We start from the raw sequence: 24,129 nt of genomic DNA on the forward strand, positions 1-24,129 counted from the left end.
ATAATATGTGTTACAGTAGGAGGTGATTTGTCTTGGTCATCTGTACAAGAGTTGGAGGAAAAGATTCAGAAGGTGACATCACCATGGTATCATCAGAATGTGAGGATGCGAGAGAGAGGCAGAAACAAAGAGGGACAGAATCTAGGACCAACAGTCTTCAAGGGACCAGAAGGCTCAACTGCCATTTGAGCTAAAGGAAAGCATTTTGAATAGTTGTGATTGTCTTGAGGTTGGAGATGAATTTCATCACCAAGTGTGAGACCACTGCCAACATATTGAAGGTCTGAAATGGCTTGGAAACATGTTTTGTGTTTAGTATCTAGAGCAGGGTTTCCTGACTGTGTAAAAAAATAATATATCAAGAAAATTTTTTTAAATTTAAAAACACTCTTAACCCACACATAGTACTAATAATAAATTTAGTTTAATCCTTTATCCAAGTGTGAGCAAACAAAGTTTGCACCTGAAAGTATCTTCAGGACTGGGGTAAGTCTTGAAGATACTTTCAGGCGCAAACTTTGTTTGCTCACACTTGGATAAAGGATTAAACTAAATTTATTATAGTTTAACTAAGTGAAAAATAAACTTTCAACATAGTACTAATGCACTGTAGGTTCTCAACATTTCACGAGTGGGAGTCACTTAAAACAAAGGATAGACTCTTCATTCTCTGGTAAGTTGTGGGTTGCACTTTCTACACTGTTCTTGATTTCCTCATGTACCAGAGCAGTGCAGGAGTGCCAAAGATGAGACCTAAGCTATTCCACTGTTATATTCACATGTGCACACCAATGGGAAAGTTGATTCTAGGTTATTTTGCTCACATGAGTTTTAATGACGAATTAATTCCACTGTTTATTGTTATTTCACTATTGCTGTTATTTCTTTTAAACATAGAAAAGTTTTTTTTTTTAACTGTTGTATAGCTATTGTAGAAAGTTTCAATTGTTGCCTAGTTGTGAAGAATTGCTTATACCTAAGTATTCAAAATGTTAAGTATTATATTTTAAAACTTTTTTCTTTATTTTTATTATTGTTATTATTTTTTTTAGAAAATGATGAATAATACAGTAAACGATATTGATTCTTCAGCTCCAATTATCAGTTCAGATCAACTTACCAAAGAGAAGCTTGTTGGAGACTTCTATTCAGTACATGATGAAGATTGCAAATCAGAAAAAAAAGAAGATAGTATACCTGAGATAGTTAATAAAATAGATAGTGACAATAAGAGTAAGTAGTGCTATATCCACAAATAAAAAATAAGTTAATACCGTGTCACAGAATTCTAAAATATCTGCAAGATCGTTTGTGAAGAAATTGCCTTACATTACAGAAAAAGGATTTTATTATCAATTAAATTGGATACAATGGGATATATATATATATATATATTTTTTTTTTAAACTAATATATTTAACTAATGTCACACTCAAGTATTCTTATTTTGAAGAGAATGTGATTTTTGACTATAGGATGTATTGGTCATATGTTCTTACTGTTGAGCTGAAATAATTATACTGTTTTGAAAGGGAGATAATTCTGCTCTCCGAGATGAGTCATAAAATTATTGCCATATATATATATATATATACAGTAGATGCTTGCTATAGCAAATCCCCACAAACTATAGAAAAATTTGTTACAGATTCACTGTAGTGAATTTAGGGAAAAAGATTGATTCTCCCTACTCTATTTGCATAAAATAAAGGAAATGGCAGGAAACAGAACAAAAGAAACGAAATTGTTCATTGACAACAGAATAGTGTTTGTTTGGCAGAAACTGTACACCAACAAAGGAAATAGCGGAAAATCGCACAAACATCAAACTAAGGATCATTAGGAACTGTATACAAGGCACACAAAATGACATGAAGAGTACAAATGCAAAGAATAGCAGGAGACATGTAAGAAAAAAGAGATTAGTAGAGTGCAAAATTTTAAAAATGAAAATCCAGAATTAATGTTTAAATTTTGGAATTTACATTAGCTTAAATTAATGTTGTTTATATGAAATCTTCAGTAAACTAAATATTTTCAGTCTGTACCATAAATAAAAAAAAAATTAAGCTAATGCCTTTTATTCCCTTATAGGAGTAGGTGAGACCTTTATACCCTATTTAGCTTTTGGAGACTGAGTGGACAGTTCAGTCTTCACCAGTAGCTAATCATAGATAGCTGGCCCATGTCTATCACTAATTATAGCAGCCACGATGAAGGGGCTGGCCAAAAAAGTGCTGCCATCTCTTGGTACCTAACCCTAACAAGATATGTGACTGTTTGAAATAATGTGGGTACTACGGTCGATTTTCTTGAGTTTACAGGAGGAAAAACCCATTTTCCCGTGCCAGAGATCGACTAACTCGAGAACCGGTCAAAGAAAGGCTTAGAAAAAGTTCCTCCAGTTGGCGACTGGACTTGAACTTAAGTCTAACTTCCAGCGACCAAGTGCAGAGGATGCAAGTGCCACTTCCACTGAGCTACACAGGCCTGTTTGTACCATTAAAATCAAAATGAACAAACTTAAGCAGTCAGTCATTATAGTAGTAAAGTTATGGAGACTGACCATGCTAAAGTAATTAAGGTTGTCATCTAGAGTATACACATATATACAGAGAAACAAGTTAAATTATAATTCAAAGAGTATGTCAAAGTAACATTGATTTGGTCAAATGTTACTTTACTGGCCTGTTTTCTTTGGAAGGTGGGAGAACTACATCAAAATCTACAGTCCTGTTTTACATGACCAGAGTTCAAATTCTTATTAGTCCTTAATGATATAGCGTTAATGATGGCCTAATCACTATTTAAAATCTTACACTTGTTATTAACCTGGTGTTAGTAAGGTGGGGTGTCGCAGACTCCAAAGATATAGAAAGAAATAACTGGGACACCCCACCTTACTAACGCCGGGTTAACATTGTGATTACCGGCCTAATTATTACCACCTGTTAGAACAAAAAAGTTCATCATCATCAATTTCCTGATCTGTACCCCAAAGGGGTGTTCAGATTACTATGACAGCACTATATGATTAAGTTTACATTATTAATCTCCTATCAACAATTTTCTTCCAAATCAGTTTATTACTTGTGAGCACTCTAGTATTGTCATATCTAACATTTTATACTTCTAAGGCAATTCTGACTAAATCAGTTCACCTAGACCTTGGTCTTCCTCTGGGTCTCTTTATTCCAAGATGGAATCAAACACCTTTTTTGTTAACTTTTCTCCACCCATTCTATTTAAGTGGCCATATCACCTTAGATTAGCTCTGCTGACACATTCTTGAATGCTAATAATGTCAAGGTCCTTTCTAATCTTCATTTTTAATGTGATTCTGCCATTCATGCCATTATTATTATTTCAGGTGACTCCAGGGAGTCCTTAGACTCATCGAGGGAGGTCCTAAACATCCTGTCCACACAACTATACATTCTCACAGTATCTATCATACTCTGCCTTGAACTCGCTCACCGTCATAGCACCCACAACAGACTCTGGCAGCTTATTCCACTCATTTACCACTCTAAAAGTAAAGAACCCAGCTCTAACACCCCTGCTAACCACACTCTTGCCCAGCTTCCACAGGCGTCCCCTAGTTCTCCCACCACCAGTCCTGATCTCAAAAATATCCTCTGAATTAATCCTATAGAATCCCTTTAGCAATTTGAATGTCTCAATCATATCTCCCCTTTTCTGCCTATCAATTAGTTTCTGCAACCCACAAATCTTCAACCTGCTCTCATATGGTTCATTCCATAGACCTGCTATCATCTTAGTCACTCGCCTCTGGATCCTCTCCACCTCCTCCCCATCAAAAAGGAACCGAGGTGACCAAATCTGGGCACAGTAGTCGAGATGAGGTCTTATCAAGGCTCGGTTCAGAGGTACAATAACTTGCTTGTCTCTGCTCGTCAAGGTATTTTTCAACAACCAAGTGAGTTGATGAGCTGATTTAGCTACTTTTGCTATGTGCCCCCTAAACTTCATCTCCCTATCCACCAACACTCCCAAGTTCCTGCCTCATCAATCTCTTGGAGTACAGGTTTACCAATGTGGTATACTGCTGCTAATCTTTTCACCCCAAAATGCATAACCTTACATTTTGTCACATTACATTGACATCCATTCTCCTTAGTGAATGCAGAAGATTTTGACATCTTCTGCATTCACTGTCGCCCTACCCGACATTGCATCATAAGTGAACAAATGAACTGTTCTACTTAGATCCTTCCCTATATCGTTAATGAACAAATTAAACAGCAGTGGTCCAAGAACAGAACCCTGCGGCACACCACTAGTCACAGGCCGTCTTTTGGACTCTACTCCTGAATAAACTACTCTTTGATATCTCTCCATCAACCACCCACCTATCCATCTCACCAAACCTATATCCATTTCCATATGTTGTAGTTTACAGATTAGAATTCCATGTGGTATCCTGTCAAACGGCTTTGCCAAGTCCAGCTGTATCACTGTAAACCCATTTCCCTTATCCAGTTCAGCCGTCACCTTGTTATAAAACTTAAGCAAGTTACTGAGGCATGATCTACCCTTCACAAAGCCATGCTGTCCCCTGTATAGTATCTCATTTTCATCAATCCATTCCTGTATTTTTCCCTTGACTACTTTCTCCAAGACCTTGACAACGACTCCTGATATGCTGATCGGTCGGTAATTTGCAACCGTAGTCTTGGATCCTCCTTTATGCAGTGAAACTATTTTCCCCTCTTTCCACACCTTCGGGACTAAACCAGACCCGAGACTCAGATTAAACAACATGGTCAAGGGCACTGATAATTCCTTAACAGCTTCACGCAAGACCCGTGCCGGTATACCATCCAATCCCAGATGTATTCACATTAAGGTTCTGTAATAGACTATTCACCTCCACTTCATTCATCACAATTCCCGTATAAACTAATGGTCCCTTCATTTTTTCAATGTCACCACCTGGATGATATACTTTTACAAAGTGCGCGCTCAGTAACACCACTATATCGACTGATTCAGTGACCTCCGTACCATTGTCATTCCTTAAAATCATTTTGCCATGTACATTTTTTTTTTTTTTGCTCGTAGCATATTGAAAGAATTGTTTGGGATTCTCTTTCGCTTGCATAGCTAGTTTCCTTTCATAATCCGCTTTTGCTTCTTTTACCACACTCGTTACCCTTCTGGCCTGCACTTTATACCGTTCACGTGCCTGCAGGTCACACCTTTCTTTAAATTCCCTCCACAGTTGTTTCTTTTTTTGCAGCTCAAGCTTAATGGTGTTATTCATCCATTTAACCCCTACTTGTTTTACTATTCGGACCCTAGGTATACAATCAGCCATAACCTCCTGTAAATGCTCCTTGACCACTTCCCATGCTCTATCAAGTTGTACATGGCATGGCACTGATCCAAGCAATCTCCTAAGCTTGTCATACTTGCCAGCACGGTAATTCCATATATACCCTGTCTTAATCGAAAATTCCACACCTTTAGCCACCGTCCAGGTCAAGACCTTATGATCACTCTCACCAATAGGTGGCAACATGGTCATATTCATTACAGTCAATTTCTCAGATGCAATTACCAGGTCAAGCACTCTCACACCCCTAGTATTTTCAATTACATGCTGTCTCAGATAGTTATCCCTTAATAAATGAATAAAATCCATTTCCTTCCTCACATGTGTCCTCTCCTCCTTCCAATCAATGTTACCATAGTTGAAATCCTCCATAATAATTACCCTCCTTCCACTCATTTCATCAATTTGTTTATGCATACTATCTCCACCATCTATTCCATCACCTGGTCTATAGCAGCACCCAACTGTATATTTTATTCTTCCAGTCTCAATCTCACACCAAATAGCCTCAAATGAGCTCCTTTCACTATCCTGCGATACAACTTCAATTCTCCTTGGCTCCAGATCATCAATAATACCCCTCCCCCCATTTTATTCTCTCTGTCCCTCCTAAACACACTATAACCTACACATTCTATCCCACTAACTATATCATCTTCTGTCAGCCATGTTTCACTAATGCCAGTGACATTAGTATACATGAAATGCAGTGATCCCTTTGTCCCACACCTATCTTGATGCATTATTCTAAATGTCCCATTCCCATTTTTTGTCCTTAGTGCTGACTCGGTTACATTATATACATTCTTACACTCAACTGTCTCACTGATGTCCGCATATCCACCCCCCCCCTCCTTGGTAGTTCTAGTTTCCCTGGTTCTGCACATCCATTTTTACTTCATTGAGCAACACTTTTTGCAGTCTCCGCACACCAAGTCCATTCAAATGCAGGTCATCCATTTTGTATAAGTCCTTTCACTTATCAAACTCATTCCACACGTCCATGAATTCCACACCACACCGTCTGCATAACCTGCGCATAATGTCATTTGCAATTATGGCCCTCCTTCTAAACTCCTAAACTGACTCAGCACTCTTTTCTTTCGCTACCTTTAACAATACTACCTTTAACAAATCTCCCACCACTATCACTTTCAATCCAAACTCCAGCCTCATTCGGGAATGCATACATCCCACACACATCACATTGGACAAACTCTCTCGCATTATAGTTTTTGAACAATGGCGTCGTATTTTTGGACACCATTATCTTATGTCGCATTGGCACCATATTCAAATCTATGAAACGTATCTTTAAATACTAAATTAAATAATGGAATTCACACCAAAATCACAGACACAACAAACTACCAAAATTAGACAATATTACATTGTGATTTTAACCTATATTCTAATTTTCACTCAAAATTATACTTAGCTTTCGGGAGCTCTCTAAAAACACGACTGACCCTCTAGCGGGCGTAGAGTTCAGTTCAATTCATTCATTCACCCCCTAACTTTTCTCAGAACCATCATATCTGTGGTCTTCTAGTCTTTGATCAAGTGCTTTAACTCTAATCCAACTCTCAGATCCATAACTTAAAACTGGTTTGAAGACTGTATTGCTAGTTTAGTGTTGTGGTTAATTTCTGTCTTATTCCATATAAATTTATTCAGCTGGCTACCCACCATACCAGCTTTGCTTATTCTGTTGTCTATTTCCAGATTTAACCATTTCTCAGATCCATAACTTAAAACTGGTTTGAAGACTGTATTGCTAGTTTAGTGTTGTGGTTAATTTCTGTCTTATTCCATATAAATTTATTCAGCTGGCTACCCACCATACCAGCTTTGCTTATTCTGTTGTCTATTTCCAGATTTAACCTGCCATCTTCACTAAAAACTGTGCCTAAGTAGCTGAAATATTTCACTTTTTCTATAGGATGTCCATTCAGAATTCAGCTGAAGTTTTCTATGTTCTTGCCTACTTTTATAGTTTTGGTATTTTTATTGCTGATTTTCATTTGTTATAGCTGTTATTCAGTTTAGTTAGAGAATCTTGGAGACTTGGACTAGATGTGTTTAGGAGTACAACATGATGTGCATAAAGCAAACAGTTAAGTTTGACATCTCCAATTCTAATATCAGACCTAATATCACTTTCTTTCATTATGTAATCCATATAAATAATGAAAGAGAGGAGATAATGGGCATCCTTGTCTTACCCCTGATTTTACATCCAACCATCTTCCTGTATTTCCTTCCATTTTGCTGACTGACAACTTGAACATAGACTATGTATTGCTCTGTGTAATATTCCATTCATCCATATAACTAAAGTGTTTTGAAAAGCTTTTCTCTGGGCAAATTGTCCAAGGCCTTTTCTAGATCTACAAAACTTAAGTACAGATCCTTCTAATATTCCCACGATTTCTCAACTACTTGTCTTAAAGTGAAAATCTAATCTTGACAACCTCTATTTGGCCTGAACCCAGCTTGTTCTTTTTCAAGTTTCTCTTCCACAACCTTTCTCAACCTCTTTTCAAGTATGCTTGCATAAATTTTACCTGGAATGCTCAGCAGAAAAATTTCTCTGTAATTCTCACATTCATCACATAATCATCAGAAATTCGACCTTCTGATCAGGCCCCTCTCAATTATGCAGTGAAGCCACCTCAAAATTTTATACTTCCATACTTGCATTTCTGGCTGAATATCATTTACTCCGACTGCCTTTCCACATTTAAAGTTTTTAAAGGCTTTTCTACTTCAAATATTGACATGTACTCCTCTTTGCATTCCTCTTGAAAATTTTCTAGTATGGTTCTGTTACTGTTTTGTTTGTTTAACAGTCTTTCCAAGTAATTACTCCAGAAATCTAGGATATCCTTATCTTCAGTTTTCATGTCATCTTTGATTCCTTATACAGCACTCTTTCCTCCATTTCTAAGCTATTTGAATATCATCCAGAACATTTTGCCAACCTCCATATATTTGATTTCTATATTCTTACCAAATTCTTCTGATGACTTGTTCAGCTAATTTTACATGTCGCTTAGCTCTCTTACATTTTTCTCTGTATTCTTTTAGGGCATCTGCCGACTTATTTGTTGGAAACTTTTGGTATGCTTTCTTCTTTTCCAGGACTGTTTCCTTAAATTCTTATGTCCATCATCATGGTCTTACTTTTCTATCCTTGCATACAACTTTGCCACATACATCTTTAGCTGAAAGAAATGGTGTCTTCTTCAGAGTTTGCCACTGAGACTCCAATGGTTCTTGGAGTCTCAGTGGCAATTTGTTTCATTTTTTTTTTTTTTTTCCAGTAATGTTTGTATAGTCGAGTCTGCAGTTGCAGTTTATTTGTTAATTGTGCTCAACTTGAATTCTTTTTAAAACTTTTTTACATACTGCTATTTTCAATAGGATATCCATTTTTATCCTTCTTAGTACTAAGTAATGGTCGCTTCCAGTTTCAAATCCTCTGTATGATGAACAATGGCGTAGTCAATGAGACATTCTTATTTCTTGCATCTTCTCTCCATGTGAAAACATAGTGAGTAATGACTAGTATATGTCCTAAGCAGAAGTACAGTTAATACTTGCCATTATTATTAGCTTTGCCCTTTTCTCCAAATTTTCCCAAAATGTTCCTGTATTCCCGGTGGGATTCATTTCCTACTCTGCTGTTCAGATCTCCAACTAGGACCACTTTTTCCATTTTCTTTCTCAGCTGTTCTAATGATACGAAAAATTCCTATACTTCTTCCTTAGAGCAACCTTCTGTGAGACCATAAGCACAAATAAGCTTCACTGTCAATTTCTCCATTTTGTAGTGTGCCCACATCACTCGACTTGAAACTACCTTCCAATCAAGAAGTTTATCTTCCTTTCCTTGATCTTTATTACCTGAAAATAATATCTTATTAATTAGTAAGATGTTAGCTGTTTTTGTCTTCTTTGTCTCAGTAATGCCAAATTATGTCCACATGGTACTTTTCAAATTCTTCTGCAAGTTTGATTTCCTTTTCATTAGTATTCCTTATATTGATGGTTCTTATCTTCAGTTCTTCTGATGTTGGGTTTCTTGTTCTTCTTCTGAATGTTGAGTTGGAGCTTGTTCTAGTAGCTGACTTTTCACTGATTGCGTTGGTTTCCAGATGAAAACAGCAAGGATCTTGTTTAATTGGGTGACGTCCCAGCTGGCATAAAATCTCGTTGTGTTGTAACATCATATGCATTTGTGGTTTAAGCCAACAGAGAGTATAATTTGGTTGACTGAGTCCCAAATTGCCAGCCCATCCTTGTTCGTTCAGTATTCAGTAGATACCTACTAATGGGATGTACCATGTGAGGTGAGAATTGGACATTAGTTCAGAAACCCAGTCAGTTTTCTGCATTCCTGAAAGGTGGTGTTATCCCAGTTATTTGGCTTTGACTAAATTACTGGGTTCAAATGCATGCTGTCCATATTTTTGAAATTTTTAGGCCATCACTATTGTTGACATTAGGGTGATTGAATAGAATTTTACTGGCTTCTTTATATATTATAGTCATTCAACTATAGTCAGTTATGAAGCCAATTATTAGGTCACTCAGTTTTATATTAGAATAGTCACCTCCAGTTAAAAAAAAGAGTGAAGGAGTGAACACAAGTAATGAACATTAGTCAGCATGCAGTAGTAAGTTTATGGGGAATGGAAAGTGATTGGCACAGCTGATGTAAAAGTCAGCTTGCTAAGTGTACAGAGAGCAGTGATGAACAGCTGACATAAATTGATATTGTTTTCTTAGAACCAGCTATAAATTAAAGAAATATGGCAATAAATACAGAATTATTGTACACAGTATGGCAATACTGTATACAATATTTCTTTAATTTGAAGTTTAATTGATAAACTTTGTGGATAATAGCTTATTTTGTATTTGAAAAATGAGCTATTTTTCATATAGATTTTCTTTTATCCATAAGGTAAACAACTATTCTGATATAGTCTGACCACATAAGCAAGAGCTGTCATTGGTAGACTGCCAAGAAGAGTCAGTTCATGTTAAAGGGGAGAAAGCAATAAGGTGATGTACGAATTTGTCACCAACACGCGAAATCACGTGCTTTATACGTAAAATTTTCCAACTGTTATATAAGCAAAATAGTTACCACTTTAAAAACTGCAATGATCATAAAAGAGAAGTTAATTTTCCGACGTGTAATAATAAACACTCATCCCACAGTATGGATTGATTACCCTATTATCGGAATGGATTCTTCTTTTGACATGCGCAGAAGTGCCGAAGGCTCTCATATCTGTGGGCGTATACTGTGGGTGAACTATATTAATTTTTTTTTTTAATCCAAGTTTTTGATTTTAATTGTATAGTCTGCATGTAGTTAGTTCTTTCTTATATTTCTCCCATTATTGTTTACATATGTACTTTTCATGTGTTGTTTTGTGTTCTTTTATGTTTTAATTTCCTGCCAATTTTATGTGTTCTGTTGGCAATCTATTATTTCCTGTCAGTTATTTTTCTTTTGTCACTGTAAGATTTTCTTCTGTCTCTTGTTTGTCACAATTAGGATGTTATTTCCTTGCAAATGATTTCCTAATTGTGATGTCATTTGCCATGAAATTCACATGGCTGTCATTTGCTATAAAATGGCTATCATTCACGTGGAATTCATGTGATTTTGACCTTTTACTGTTGCTGTGTGCAGCCAACATTCACATGTTTGTCTCTTTGTACAGGTTAACATGCAGTGTGGAGATTATGAGAACTATGTATGAGGTGTGACAATTTAATTCCTGGAATGGCCGTGTAGTGTTGCCTATATGGTGATTTGGTTGGAGTCAAATGAATCTTTGTACATGTTTTAACTAATGCATGCATGCATAAACCTCATGCTGATAGAGCCATTTGCTAGTTGCCTATTGCAAAAACAATAGAGATCTGCATGTAAACTTTGGTGTAAAAATGTGTGATTGAAATTTGGAACAGCGTGTTAACATCAAATTTTGGGTGAAAATCAGCAAAACTGCTACTGAAATGTTGGAGCCATTGAAAGTGGCATATGGTCTGGATGCTCTGAAAAAGTTATGTCTTTGAGTGCATAAGAGATTTAAAGGTGGGCAAGAAGATGTGAATGATTACCCTAGCAGTGGGCAGCCAAAAACAAAAATGATGGATGCAAATGTGAACAGAGTGTGAGATTTGGTATGGTCTGACAGACGATTAAGTGTGCGATTGATGGCTGATGAATTGCAAATGAATCAAGAAACAGTCAGGGTAATTTTAACTGAAGAATTGGGTATGCAAAAGATTTCTGCAAAGTTTGTGTCTCAGATCTTGACAGACGAACAGAAGCGGTGGCTTCAAGTTGCAACTGATCTTTCTACAAATGAGCACGTTTTTCCGAGAGTTATTGCGGGTGACAAAACCTGGTGCTTCCAGTACAATCCCAAAACAAAATGCCAGAGCATGCAGTAGAAAACCTCGAGTTTGCCACATCCAAAAAAAGTACATGTCATGTTCACAGCTCAAGACCATGCTGATGTGTTTCTTTGATCACAAGGGGATAGTCCGCTATGAATTCATTGAACAGGGATAAATGGTCAACCAACAATGCTATTTAGAGGTGCTGAAAAGATTACGAGATTCTGTTTGGAGAAAAAGACTTGAATTGTGGCCTGACAAGTGGATCATCTATCACTATAATCATCCATCACCAAGACATAGCGTGCTCATCGTGAGAGACTTTCTGACCAAAAAAATCAATTACCGAATTAGGTCATCCTGCTTATTCATCCAACTTAGTCCCTGTGATTTCTGGCTGTTTCCAAAATTAACAATTGTGCTAAAAGGATGAAGATTTTCTGACATTGCTGATATCCAGCATAATGTGATAAAGGAACTCCAGAGTATTCCGGAAAAAGAGTTCACGCCTGTTTCCAAAAATGGAAACACCGTCTAAACCAGTGTATAAATACACAAGGGGACTATTTTGAAGGTGACAGTAGCCACTAATGTATAGTTCTGAACATAGGTTTTTTACAGTTGCATTCCAGGAATTAAATTGTCACACCTTGTAGCTTTAATAGCACTTCACAAGGTTGGAATGCAGCCACTTGTTATTTTCAACATGCTAAAAATACTCGGGATCAGTAGGATGTTTGTGTATTCATCTATTAACCATTATAATAATACAGAAGATGTAGACTGCCAAAGAGCATATTGACCATCCTGCATTAAGATGCAGCACCTCGTAAAGGCTGTAAAAGCATGCCTCTACTGTAATTTTGTGAGAATGCAGAACATGATGTCATGTATACTAACTGATGACTTAGAGGTGCGAGCCTGTTGTCGTACTATAGGACACTTCCTAATACCACAACTTATTTGGTGGAAGGTGATAACAAAGGCACTTCTCCAGCAGTATGCGAACAAGACACAGAGATATTGTCTTCACAGATAAGATGATTTTCACAAATGAAAAATCGTTTAACCACCAAAATGATCATGTATATGCCCCAGATGATTGCACAGCACTTGCCATAGCACTCAGGATTCAGAGAAGTCATCACCCTGTTTATAAACAGGGTGATATAAACATTCTCCTATTCACAGGGTGAACAGGAGAATGTTTACAAGTTTAAAACCTACTGAAGGCATGCACATTCATCCTGTTCACCTTTCTCTTACATGAGAGAGTTCAAATGAGCTGTAGTCTGCATCCCTGTCTTCTTTTCTTGGTGGTCTTTGTACTGGATGCCAAAAAGACATTTCACACATATGCATGCCTTCAGTAGGTTTTAAACTTGCAGCCTCTTGGTTCGAGAGCAGAAATTTTGTTCACTTTATCAACCAAGATGTGAACATATTAGACTTTTATTTAAAACTGTTTTGAAGAAAAGACATTATGGGGCAAATTGCAGGTCATTTGACTTTTACTCAATACTTGAAGAAGACAACAGTACAAGTGAGTATGAATGGCTGAATTATTGCTTTTCTTCAAGTACAGTGCATAGAGGACACTGGGACAACTTCCTCATCCTGAACAAAAAAAAAATAATTTCCATAGTTAAGGACAAACTTAAACAAGAGAAATACTATGACAACTATTTTTTTTTTTAAATATTCAGAATTGGTTGTAATTAAATAAAAACTGATATTGTTGTTGAAATCTTTTTCCACCCAACTTTTGTTACAGAATATAGAATAAATATGTGAAGCCATTATGCTGTTTCATCATCAAGCCTTCAGGATTCTGGATGTTGCATGACTTAACATATATAGCATTTGTTAATAAAATAATTTAGTTAATATTTAAGCTGCTGTGATTAGTTATCTGTATTGACCTTTTAGTGCTGTTATTTTCAGTTCCAAAAGAGGTGATCGAGAAATTAGCCACAGGACTCTTATCTTTATATGTTGAAGATTTAAAATCAATGTCAGGAAGTCTCTCAGAGTTAACGTAAGTTTCTTAATCTTGGGATTTTTATAAATATTGAAACTGTTTGATTAAATGTAAACCACTGAGGTGTTGTAAAGCTGATAATGCTAGATTACCCAGCTTGCATTTTTTGGTGTTTCTGTTGCTAGTACAAACTGCTGATATTTTGAAGTGATTGATATCTAGTTAATGTGTATAGCACTTTTTTTTCCTCCAAGAGTAGTGTTATCATCTTAAAAACATGCAGCAATTAAAAAAAAAAAAAAAAAAAAAATGCTGACCTGGAAGCATATACCATAGTGATATAATTTTCCATATCTTTGTATTATTCTTCTGTCAGTTCCAGTTGAACATTAAAAAAAAAAATTAAATAATAATACAATTTAATTTTACGAATTTCTACCTGAATCGAAAATAATAAGTGGAAATTTTTTTTAATTTTCATCTAAAAAAATTTTAAGTGGAAAGTAGTAAAAAAACAACAAAACTTAGATATTACTAAATTACTTAAGGAATTGACAACATAGATACAAATATAAATTAAATTACATTTTAATAAATATTTCCGATATTTCGGCAACATCACGTAGCCATCTTCAAAAGGAACTCACAAAAAAGGCATGTGCACGTAGGCACTACAACGCAGTAACTGAGAATGAAGTGATGAAGCTATTGCTCTCCTAAAAGTCCTGCTGGTGCCCCCCCCCCCCCCCCCCAGCGGGCTAATTAGGTGTTCTTGGCTGTTGGGCTGAAGGTCTGCTGATGTAAGTCTCCCAAATTTGGGGAAGTCTCATACAACCAAATTTGTTGAGGTTTGGAGAGTTTCTTAGGGCTGAGGCTGATTCCATAAATAGTCTTTTGAATTTGTATTTGTTATGGTGTATTACTGTAGCTTTCTTCCACCCTATTCTGTGGCGTGTATCCAGAGCATGGTCTGCAAGACCAGAATGGCTGTACTTGTGAAAACGAATGTAGTCCTTGTGTTCCGAAATTCTGATATTCGCTGTCCTGCCTGTTTGGCCAAAGTAAGACAGTTTACAGTGCAAGGGACCTGGTATACACCAAGTAGGTCTAGGGGAAGTAGTTGGTCTTTAGTGGAGTGGATAAGGGATGCCAATTTTTTGTATCATCTGCAACAGGAGGTCAAGTCATGTTTTTTGAAGATTTTGGTAATTTTTTCCGAGGAGCCTCGGATGTAGGGAATGGTGATGGATTTAGAGTAATCCTTGTTGTGGAGGGGAGTTGTGGTTTGTAGGTTTCAATATTTTTTTTTGGGGGGGGGGGTAGCTATTGGCTGAGAAAGTGTTGAGGATGTGATTTAGTTCAGTGTTTATGGCCATGTTGTTAGAACAGATTAGTTTAGCCCTGTTGTATAGTGTTTTCACCACTCCATATTGTTGTGAGGGAGTGGGGGGATTGTTGGTGAATGTACCTGCCTGTATGGGTGGGTTATCTATAAACTGAGAAAAACAAGGTTCCATTAGGCTGGCAGATGACTAGTGTGTCTAGAAAAGGGAGGCTGTTGTTTTCCTCTTTTTCCAGGGTGAACTTGATTCTGGGGTGTTGGTTGTTTAAGTGTATTAAGAAGGAGAGGAGTATATCAGAGCCATGTGGCCAAATAGCAAACACATCATCAACGTAGCAAAGCCATAAGGTTGGTTTTTGTGGAACAGAGGCTAAGACTTTTTCTTCAAAGGTCTCCATAAAGAAATTGGCCAAGGGTGGGGAGAGTGGTGAACCCATGGCTGTCCCCTCTATTTGTTTGCAGAATTTTCCCTGCCAAACAAAATAGCCTGAGTTCATTGTAAACTGAAATAGGGCTGAGATATCGGGAGAAAATTTAGCTTGGATTAGCTCTAAAGTTTCCTTGAGTGGGACATTTGTGAATAATGAGGAGAAATCAAAGCTGACCATTATGTCAGTATGTTGGAGTGTAAGGTTTTCTATGCTGGCTTTGAAGTGGGATGAGTTTTTTTTTATGTGTGATGGTGTGTTGCCAGTATAGTGTGCGAGCGCTTTGGCCAAATGTTTAGCTAATTTGTATGTGGGGGAATCAATGCCATCCACTATGGGACATAATGGCACATTTTCTTTATTTATTTTTGGGAGTCCATAAATATGGGGGGGGGGGGGGTATAGAGTTAAACGGCTTTAACCTGTTGGTAACTTCTACAGGACTTTCTTAAGGAGCCTGTGAAGTTTTCTGATTAGTGAGTTTGGGATTGGATTCGATATGTAAGTAGCCCGATCTAATAGAAGAGCATTAAGCTTACCTGTGTAGTCCTTTTGGTTAAGTACTACAGTTGTATTTCCCTTATCTGCTTTGGTGATGACCATTTCTTTGTTATTCCTCATTTCCTGCAGAGCTTTATATTCCTTGTTGGATATGTTGGTTTTTGGTGGTCTTGCTTTGGAGAGGGCACAAGCTACATCCAGTCTTACACTGTTGGCGATTTGATTTGGAAGGTGGTGGGTTCTGCATTCAATCTGGATCATAATGTCCTCACTAGGTATTTTTCTGGGAGCAATGGTGAAGTTGTGGCCATGTGAAAGAGCATTGAGTGCTTAAGGCTTCCCGGGTAACTGAAGGAAGGTTGATTATGGTGTTGGTAGGAAGTTTTGGATTGACGGTCGAGTTTTTTTTAATTTTTTCATCTGTCGACCTCATATTTTTTCAAATTCTTTGTCTGCAGCGGTACATGAGACGTCATGTAAAATTGACCAAAGCTCGTGATTTAAAATGCACGAAAACTCTTCTTCAAAAGGACGAATAGCTTTGTTAATGTCCGCTAAGAGAAACTGCGTGGTGGCAATTTGTTCCCGAAGCAAAGCATAGCTTTTCACAAGTACAGCCATTCTGGTCTTGCAGACCATGCTCTGGATACACGCCACAGAATATAGTGGAAGAAAGCTATAGTAATACACCGTAGCAAATACAAATTCGAAAGACTATTTATGGAATCAGCCTCAGCCCTAAGAAAACTCTCCAAACCTCAACAGATTTGGTTGTATGAGACTTCCCCAAATTTGGGAGGCTTACATCAGCAGACCTTCAGCCCAGCTGTCAAGAACACTCACTTCTAAATTTTTAAAACCTTCACTTTGTTTTTATATTTGGCTATAAAATATAGATGAATCCATAATATCCTTCATTTCAATATATTAAAACTATCATTTAATTTCATTGAGAACATTGTATTTAAAAAACAATACAGCATACAATCAGAACAAAATATTGCATTTGTTGCTTCAAATAATAAAAATATTAACAGAACTTATTTTAAATTGTGAAATATAAAGAATAATTATGGATTTAATAATCAAAATTAAATTTGCAATAAATTATGATGTAGGAAAATTAATGGTTTAGTATTCTTTTCAGTAGCATACGTTTGGTTTCTTCATAAATATTTCCGACTTCCGAAAAAACTCCTTAAAGGAATAAGCAATTTGCAGAGTCTGATGGATAGGAGGGAAGATATAATGCTAACATACAAGTTAGTAAGGGGTTGTTATAGGATTAACTTCAAAGAGGTTTTTCATAAAATGGTGGGAGATTCCCTGGAAACTATATAAGGAGGGTATGAACAAGGGAGTGAAAAGCAGTTTTTTTTGCATGAAGAGTTGTGAATGATTGGAATGCATAACAATCTCTGTGGTGTTTTAGGATGATGATAATAATAAAGTTATTATAAGGTTAAACCTTTGGCATGTTTGTCATCAGTTAGCTGACAGCATCATCAGGAAAAGCATTAAAGACCATACAACAAGATCTGAACACTTTAGCAATTATGTTTTAATGAAAGAAATTTATAATAAGGTAGAGGTCTCATAAATTACTCAAATTAAAGACTTCGTATGTTATGAAGTATAAGGTGCTGTCTGAATGAATCACTTCAGAAGACTCCTTAATCATCCCAATGAAAACGTGTTCTAAATAAGACAGGGAAACAAGCAGCCAATCCATCTCATGTTAAGAGAAAAGTTAGGTGAAAGAGAAAGCATGTGTAATGTGACCACTTCTTTCTTTTCTTTTATACCCATTGTTGCCTGTGTTCTTGTTTACAGATTTCAGAACATCTACCAGTCCGACTGAAGTAAACTTTGCCTCATGAACATGGAATGCTATTAGGCAAACATAGGAAGTTTTGTAAGATGTGGACAGGTTTGAAGGCTATTCAGACATTGCTTTTTTTTTAATAATTATCTGTCTTGACGTTCCACTACTGTCAGGTAAAGAAATGGTACCTTTATAATTAATTTCTGGAATTGAACCAGTTGGCTTATCCGATAATAATTTATTTATTAACTTTCCTAAATGGCCATTTTGAAGGGTTCTTGTTCCATTTTGGGTCATCATTCTTAATGTTTAACAGTTTTTAAGATCGTGATAGTACCTAACATTTGTTAAGGAAGATGAAATAGGCTGGCACCTAGGTATCTTCCCTTGCGGATTGGTTTTCTGTAGACATCTAATGTTATGCCTTCACCATTTTTTTATTTTAATATATATAAGTATATCATAAAATGGTAATTTGTCATCCTTCTCGATCTTCAGCTTAAACTTAATTTTGGGTTAGTAATTATTTAGGAGACATACAAAGTCTCTTATGCTTGCTTTATGGTAGATGAGGTTTTAATAAAGAGGATGCAGTAATTAATGCATCTTCCTGAGATAAAAGCTTAGTAGCTTTTTCAATACTTGCTTCCTGTAAGGAAAGTTTGAAGGTGTGTGGATTGCAAAGCTTAGTTGATTGGCAGAAAAGAGGAGACATGATAGAAACTTATGTTATTAAATGGATTCTATAATTCATAATCATAACTCAGCCTTATAATTGACATAAAAGAAATTTTTCAATATATGATGAATAGAGAACTAGGGATCATCCCTGGTAAGAGTAAGGATGTACAGACTAGATGTACAGAGAGTGGAATGGATTGCTAGAATTAGTTGCTAGTTGAAATTGAAATTTATTAACGCCGAAGTAGCACAAATGAAAATATAATACAATAAATAATAGGAATAAAGGACAGAAAATGGAAATATATTAAAAGGAACAGTATAGTGCATGTAACCAAGGGCTGTAGCCTTACTGGTTACTATAAAAATACAAATGTATGCGATACAGTTACTCATAAATTAAAATGGCTATCTATGACAGCACACATTATATAGTCCCGTGAGATAGTCTCTCATTCTTTTTTCTCAAAGAGTATCCTGAAGTTATAGACTTAATTTCATTAGGCAGTTTATTGAGTACTTAGCAATATCTGCATATTGCTGAGTACTCAAACGATTTGTGAAAAAATTTTTTGTTTGCCTTGGGAACTACCAGCAAGTTCTGGCCTCAAATCATGTTATTATATGGGTATAATAATAATATTGAAAAAGAAAATAAACTACTGTTTATAGAAAACATTTAATAGATGAGCAAAATGGATTTAGAAAGGATTGCTCATGTTTCAATGCATTCTTCATTTTAAACCAACTAATTGAAAAACAGAGAATTCAACCTAAATATTTATCCTGTTCATAGATTATGAAAAAGACTTTGATCTAGTAGAACAAAACACACTCTTTCAAATATTAGTTACAATATTTGAAATTTTTTATTTTGTATAGGCAGCACCCCCACTTAAAATTTCACCGGCCACCACTGCTCTATATACAAGTAGCCCAGTTGTGAAGTTATTTCGTGGAGAAACTTTGTTTGCTTACACTTGGATTAAGAATTAAACCAAGAATATAATTTCTTGGTATCTTTATTTATAACCACTGTCGGTGCCAGGTTATTTTGCGCCCTAGGCAAAGCTTACAAGTGCTCCCCTTATTTCATAAACTAAAATGTTTCTAATTGACATTAAACAAAATAAAATTGTCTTTCAGGCTAAATTAATAGGGCTTTTTTTATTTTCTTTTTTAATTAATTTGAAAATTCTCTGTTATAATTCATTTACAAAAAAAAAAAGTTTTAAAATATCAAAATTTAATATTTTAAAATGTTAACGTTTTAAAATATTTATCTTAACTGAATTTTAAATAGCGGTAAGTTCAAATCATTTAGGTAAGGAACAAAAAAAGAATCGAGAGTTAAATAGTAAAATAGTGTGATGTGTGTGAAGGATAAGGAAAAAGAATTGATACCTAAATCATATATCATTATTTAATTTTGATATTTTTATAGTAAAGTATGAATAAAGCATAGCTTGAAGTTTTGCGCCTTAGGCAGTTGCCTAGTTTGCCTAAATGGTAGCGCCAGCCCTGAGTATAACCAAGTGAAAAAACTTTCAACATTTCAACATAGTGACACATTTATGGAATGATAAATATAGAGGAGTAAAGCAGGAATGTAGCTTATCACCAGTCCTTTTTAACATATACAGTAAAACCTCTTTTTTATACTTTCCAGGGTACTGATTGAAAAAAAGTGTAAATAGCAGGAAATGTAAAAAACATTAAAAAAGGCTAAAAGATGATTTACTGCTAGTAACTCTACTACTAGATTACAAAATTTAATAACTGGAAATAAATGAATTTACAGTTACTTACATTTATCTAAAAAAATATTTAATTGTTGATTGTTTTTGCTTTTTCTGCACTCTTATAAGTTCCACCTGCATCTCTACAGTGTACAAGGCATTAAATGCCCCATCGTCTCCTGATGCACTTGCAATATACCGCCTCAAAACAGAGATAGCTTCCATTGCTTCTTTACTAGTAGGGGGATGGTAGGTTCTTGATCACAGTCTTCTTCAATCACTTCTTCCGCTTCTTCTTCACCAAGGTGGTTGGAAAGGATGGCTTCTACACTTGGTACCATTGATGTGATCACACCAGCATCAACATAGTCTTGATATGAGGAAGACTCATCCATCACATACCAGTTGTTGGGCTCTGACATATCTTCTTCTTCCTCCTGTAGTTGTTCCTCCTCGTCCACAAGCGTAACTCCTGCCTTCCAGAAACAGTTGGATATGGTTTCAGGAGTAACATACTTTGGCCACATAATGCATGGCATCAAGGATTGATATGGTCATTTGTTCTGGGTCCATACCATTATCATGCATAAACACAGCTTTTTCAACAAGCATATTTCTGTATTTCCGTTTAAATGCATGGATGATGATCAGATCTAATAGCTGAAGCTCACAATTCCCCAAGCCTACAATTGGGGAAAAACTTTTTCCCTACAATTAGGGGAAAAGAACACTAATCTAATGTTTCTGAGCTGCAGATCTTCAGGGTGTGCAGGACATTTGTCTAGCAGTAGTAGTAGTAGTATTTTGTGGTGATTTACCCCCATTTTAGCATCCAGAGCATGCATGGTGGTTGTGAAGATGCTGCTGGTCATCCATGCTGTGCTGTTTGCATCATACTTAGTAGGCAGATTTTTCATGTTCTTAAAACACCTTGGCTTTTTAAATTTAACAATTACCAGTGGAGGTAATTTTGCTGATCCATCAGCAAAACAGTTAACCTCTGCTTGCTGAGTTTTCCACTGTGACACTTCTCTCCTTTAAAACACAATGTTTTACTTGGCAGAATGTTATAAAAGGCCCAGTTTCATCAACACTGAAAATATTTTTTGGTTCGTAGTCCTGAATAATAGTCTTTAGTTCATGTTTCCACTGGTTTATAGTTTCCCCTACAACACTATTACTTTCTCCACACACTTGATTATACACAATATTGTGACGAGTCTTGAATCGATTTGACGCAGTAAAACCATTAACCAACCAACCGGCCAAGACGTATATATACGTCCAGGTTACCATGGATGCGAAGTGCATATTAAAATTATAATACCATTGATATTATATTGAAATATGCTGGATATGAAGTGTAGAGGAGTGGTGTATTTTATCCATATTGACAGCGATGTGGTTAATCCCCAACCTTGCAGCAAATTCAAGGGCTTTCGCTCGGAGTATAGTACCATCGACTGGAATACCTGACACTCTCGTAGAAACAAACCATTCTGCCACAAGTTTATCCAATTCATCGTATGTCGATATCTGATATATTTTAGTTTTTTTGACGTTGTGCCAGATTGCTTTTCATTGAGTTCATTGCTTGACCTGTTTTTCACTATCGTGTTCAAAATGGACACGGAGAGTCAAGGTCTTTTGCTAATTGCACATGTGTTCCGGCATGCCAATCTACATGTTGCAGAATTGCCATCTTTTCTTCTACCGAAATACATTTTTTGTCTTTTTTTCTCCATGTTATTAACATGGATCATCCATCACTGCAATTTGAAAGCAACTATCACACGCCAAATTACATAGCAGAAATTCTGCAATATACCACGTGCTTCTGAATTTCGACTACGAACACCAACGCTGCAAGCTAGTGAAGCGATATTTCATGAACTGTGGTTTATTCACTGATATCTAATATTCACGAGTAAAAACTGTTACTTGGTAGAAGTGTGAATGTGATTTCACTGTATGATCCTTGTTCACAATGTCAATACAGCACTGTGAATGTGAAATCGCATCACAACACGTTATGGGTGCCACGAGCTACTCACAATTTAAAATTACTGATAAGAAAACTTCATGGTATCAATTCGTACTGTGATTGAAAAATCACGGTATCACTCATTGCTACATCACTGCTGCAAGCATGAAAGTCACTGTGATGGTGGAAACGAAACTACAGCTGAAAGCAATGCCATCTGGGAACAGAAATGTGCAGATTTCTGCAGAAATCGATTTGAATGAAAGGAACTCGATTCAAAAATCAGTGTTGCCACTCAAGAAAAAACCTCAAATCATGGGAAATCAAGTTGTTAATGGTGGGAAAACAATATATCATAAGAATAGGCCTTAAGACGGGACCAACGGAAAATGATGTAAATGGCAGGAAAACGTAAATTGCGGGAACGTAAAAATAGGATTTACTGTATACATATGTGTGTGTATACAAGGGTGGTATGAAAAGTTCTCGGCCTCGACCATAGATGGCAACACTATCAGCAAGATTTTTTTTTTCTAAGTTTTTACATCTGTCATAAGCATCGATGTGAAATTTCAAGTCATTCTATCAAGTACTTTGTTTTATACAGCTGTCTGAAGCAAAAGTGGTGTCTGTATCCCTTTTGAAATGGATAAAATTGAGTATCGTGCAGTTATAAAATTCTTTGTAAAAGAAAGTTGAACGCCAAAAGAAATTCATCCAAAGTTCATAAAAGTTTATGGGCACTCTTCTCCTTCATTTTCGACAATTAAGAAATGGCTGCTGAGTTTAAATGTGGCCGTACCAGCCTTGAAGAATGATCCACGTGAAGGACATCCAAAAAATGTAACAAAACCAGAAATCATTGATCAAGTGCATGATATGGTATTAGATGACTAGCGAGTCAAAGTGCATGAAATTGCTGAGACTATAGCCATTTCAAAAGAACATGTAGGATATATTTTGCATGAAGAATTGCAAATGAAAAAGCTTAACGCAAGATTTGCACTTGCATGAAAATCTCTGAACAGTGCTTAGAGCATTTTAACAATAATAAAACTGATTTTGTGCATCAATTTATTGATCTACCTGAAGGACATCCAAAAAGTGTAACAACACCAGAAATCATTGATCAAGTGCATGATATGATATTAGATGACTAGCGAGTCAAAGTGCATGAAATTGCTGAGACTATAGGCATTTCAAAAGAACATGTAGGATATATTTTGCATGAAGAATTGCAAATGAAAAAGCTTTACGCAAGATGCCGTGCTTGCTCACGTATATCAAAAACACATTTGCATGAAAATCTCTGAACAGTGCTTAGAGCATTTTAACAAGAATAAAACTGATTTTGTGCATCAATTTATTACTATGGATGAGACTGGATTCACCATCACACACCAGAATCCAAACAGCAGTCAAAACAGTGGACAGAAGCCAGTTGTTCAGCACCAAAGAAGACAAAGTCAGTTCAGCAGGAAATTATGGCATCAGTGTTTTAGGATGCTAAAGGCATTTTGTTTATTAATTATCTTGAAAAGGGTAAAACAATAACCGGGTAATATTATTCCAATCTTTTAACCAGACTTGACGAAAAAATTCATGAGAAAAGATCCGGTCTGCAGAAGATAAAAATCATCTTTCATCAGGACAATGCACCTGCCCACAAAAGTGTTTTGGCAATGGGAAGATTAAGGGATCTGCACTATGAATTGTTGCAACATCCACTCTATTCCCCAGATTTGGTTCCCTCTGACTTGTATCTCTTTCCAAAACTAAAACTCTTCCTTGCTGGTCAGTGTTTTTCTTCGAATCAAGAGATGATTGCAGCTGTAGAGGGGTATTTTGCAGATCTAATTA

At 36.2% G+C, this 24,129-nt stretch overlaps 1 protein-coding gene across 1 annotated transcript in view; it reads left to right on the forward strand.

Annotated features, from left to right (window-relative positions):
- Pldn (biogenesis of lysosomal organelles complex 1 subunit pallidin) overlaps nucleotides 1-24,129 on the forward strand; it is a 73,538-nt gene that overhangs the window by 16,111 nt on the left and 33,298 nt on the right. Inside the window, exons 2-3 of the mRNA XM_090405526.1 lie at nucleotides 1,053-1,233; nucleotides 13,733-13,826. Coding sequence (XP_090261652.1) covers nucleotides 1,056-1,233; nucleotides 13,733-13,826 — 272 coding nt within the window. The 5' untranslated portion in view covers nucleotides 1,053-1,055. The remainder of the gene's footprint in view (nucleotides 1-1,052; nucleotides 1,234-13,732; nucleotides 13,827-24,129) is intronic.

The sequence above is a fragment of the Typopeltis vanoorti genome, chromosome 15 (assembly GCF_054136105.1).
Source record: "Typopeltis vanoorti isolate ZY-2024b chromosome 15, IOZ_Tvanoo_1.0, whole genome shotgun sequence".
In the NCBI taxonomy this organism is placed as follows: Eukaryota; Metazoa; Arthropoda; class Arachnida; order Uropygi; family Thelyphonidae; genus Typopeltis; species Typopeltis vanoorti.